Source organism: Polypterus senegalus, chromosome 11 (genome assembly GCF_016835505.1).
Source record: "Polypterus senegalus isolate Bchr_013 chromosome 11, ASM1683550v1, whole genome shotgun sequence".
NCBI lineage: Eukaryota > Metazoa > Chordata > Cladistia > Polypteriformes > Polypteridae > Polypterus > Polypterus senegalus.
Window position 1 is genome coordinate 91,470,227 of NC_053164.1, and position 3,176 is coordinate 91,473,402.

The 3,176-nt window shown below is 39.6% G+C and overlaps 1 protein-coding gene across 1 annotated transcript; it reads right to left on the bottom strand.

Annotated features, from left to right (window-relative positions):
- Positions 1–2,204: 2,204 nt before the first annotated feature.
- Positions 2,205–2,321, bottom strand: LOC120539791 (androgen-induced gene 1 protein-like). The gene has a single exon (XM_039770171.1). It carries the CDS (start codon positions 2,319–2,321, stop codon positions 2,205–2,207), a length of 117 nt encoding a protein of 38 aa, XP_039626105.1.
- Positions 2,322–3,176: the final 855 nt, after the last annotated feature.

Sequence of the window (3,176 nt, forward strand, 5' to 3'; positions counted from 1 at the left end):
TGGTTTTCCACTTTGCTGAATTACTTTTGTGATGAACTTCTTCATGTTAAATGCTCTGTCAATAGCAGATGGTCAAACTGGAATAATCTTAAAACATTCTTCTTACTGTGAAATTTGAAGTATATTTACAGGACATTGTTACATTCCCAGGCTGTGTCTGGGAGTTCATCAGCACTTTTGATTCTGAAGTATGCCATACAGCTCAGGGCATTGATCACAAGGGTCAATACACTAAATCTATGCTATACTGAAATAAACTCTGGAGATGGATCTGTACGTAACAAAAGGTTAGTCAATGGAGAAACACCAGAGCTGTCTGATTTGCTGGGACTGCAATCTCAATTTTCCTTTAACTGAAACATAGAAAAAAAACTTAATGAGTTTGCATCTCTAAATGAGGTGACTCCATCTGGTTATATTTACTTTGCTGTAGCACATGGCTCTAGTCTGCTGAACAGTCTGGCGGGAATTGTTATATCAGATCCAAACATGACAATAATAACCATTGAATGGATATTCATTTGATGTTAAGATCAGATCTAAATATCATGATGACGCTTTGTAGTTAATAATAATCATAATAATCAAAAGGATGTGGAAATGTTCAAATACAAGGTTTATGTCACTGTCATGAAGCACTCTAGCACTCATTTTCAGCAACATTAAGAATAATATAGTAATGAGCACTGAGATAGAAAGGCCAAGGCACACATGCAGCATGTGGATAAACTCTAATATTTCACAATAAATGGAACAGACTCACCAGCCTCCTGTTATAGCCCAGGGTAGAGTTCTGCGCAGGACTGATTTTTTAAACCCACACACGCCCGCTCCCACAGTACTACATCCCACGCCTGTTCGCTCCCGCATACACTTGGCTTCATTTCTTCTGCTCCCACCTGCATCCTAACCATTTTTGTCCTGCTCCTGCCCTTAGAGATGTATTGCTTCCATTAAAGAAAAAACATATATCCATAGTTGATAAGCCTGCTTAAAATAATTGTGTACAGGAAGGTGTCTGAAGTTTTCCCTCTTTGGCTCAGTTGTCTTTTTCACTTTTTTTGCAACAATTCTGCTTCATCACTGTTTAATATCCATCCATCCATCCATTATCCAACCTGCTATATCCTAACTACAGGGTCACAGGAGTCTGCTCGAGCCAATCCCAGCCAACATAGGACACAAGGCAGGAAACAAACCCCAGGCAGGGCGCCAGCCCACCGCAGTCACTGTTTAATACAGATTTTCAAATGGGACTTGAATAATAATTTCTGAGCACAAGTCTGCATGCCTTTTTCACAGAAAGGAACAAAAAAGAGTGGTGTAAGCAATGTATCTTGTTACAGCTTTGTAAGTAGGCAACCACTTACTATTCCATATGGAAGTAAACTATGAGCTATGTTAATAATTGCAATTCACAAATGGGATGAACCCTGTAAAATAACATTCATAGATCTGTGTCCCCAGATACCAGAAGAATAACCTCAAAGAGTGGTCACAGGAAAAACGTACATACATTGTCTTTGACAATCTTTGCCTCGATCTTTCCATCTTCATTGGGAAATGTTTTTGTAATTAACCCAATAGGCCATTCGTGCCTCTTAACTTGATTGTCCTTCGTCATCACCACATCTCTTTCTTTTAGGTTTATCAGTTTCTTAAAAACATTTTGGTGTGTCCCAGATATATTTGCTCAGAATATAATGTGTTAATGAAATCTGAATTAAGGAAAAAGAAGATAATTCTGGTCACTGGACTAAATTGAACCAATAACAGATAAACACAGGCACTGGTCATGCGGTGAACCCAACACATCCATAGTAAATATCAAACAGCAAAGCAACATTCTGTCACAAGTCCACACAGCTTACTGGGGTAACAATGGTGTGTCAGTCTCATCTCAATTAAAATAAAGGGCAGGACAATTGTGTACATCCCATGATTTAGCCACTGTGGTATAAAGTTGTCTAAGTGCCGAGGGTAAACCAAATCTGAGTCATACAGGTATAAGGCACACGTCATGGTCACAACAAACACTCCTACAGGAAATGCTAACACGGCCATTAACCAGTTATGAAACCCAATGAGCTGCCTTACTTGTTCTTGATTTTAGTTCGCTTTTGTATGCAGACTTGACAAATCAGTCAATACACAGACTCCAAATAAATCGCGTGTATAAACAGGTTTATGAATGTTAGAAACTTTCAGCTGCCCCCATTACTTTGGCGAGTGGGCATATTGATGGTTTTATACTTGCAGATGATGGAGAAGTATGCAAATAGGATTGCTAGCCTAAGAACATGGAAAGGGATGAGAGTCATATTTTCCTTTTTAAAAGTGTGCTTAATGGACAAAAGATTGTTAAGGGGTTGTTCTCTGTTACAAAGAAATGGATGAGGGGCCACTCAACTGCTTAAGTTATTCTTGAAGATTTCCATATTCAATATGTGGAGGAAAGTCTTGTCTGCAACAGAGGGTGCTAACTTGCCTAAATTCTGTGACCAAGAGCTAGTAAATCTCTCTTGAGAGCTTCTCTTTCACGCAAATACTGCCTTCACAAGGTTTAAAGTAGTTTGGCCGACCATTTTCAAGGACACTGTTTTTGAGGACATTCAAAGAGGGCTTGTGGGCGGCCCCCAAACAGACATCAACAACAATGACCCAAGGGTCTAATCATTGAGCACAGGGGATGTTATTTGGACCATGTATTGGCTTCTTAATTTGTCAGCACGAACAATGTCTCTGTGGATGAAGAGGTGGAATAATTTTTGCAATAATTCTGAGATAAGGATGGATGTGTGCAGCTTCAACTGTGGGGATTTCATCCCTCTTGTTGGGTATCAAATTGCACTCAGTAAGGGTTGGTAGCATAAGCCAAACTTCTCCATTAGCTGATTCCACCACAAATCCACTGGCTCATCTTTCAACCATTTCTGTAGTTCCAGCACATCCAACTGGATGTTGAAAATGTTAAAAAATGCAGATCCTGCAAATGACACACTGCTCTGATCATCTAGCATTGTGTACATTTTTAATTTCTTTTCAGGGTGTCCTTTTGGATACACATTTACTAAGCATATTTGCCCCAGAAACTCTTTCCGCAGACCCCTGTACCTATAGACGTAGCCACAGTTTGAGCATGTTCAGTTTGCTCCCTGCCATGCTTTGTAGCAGAA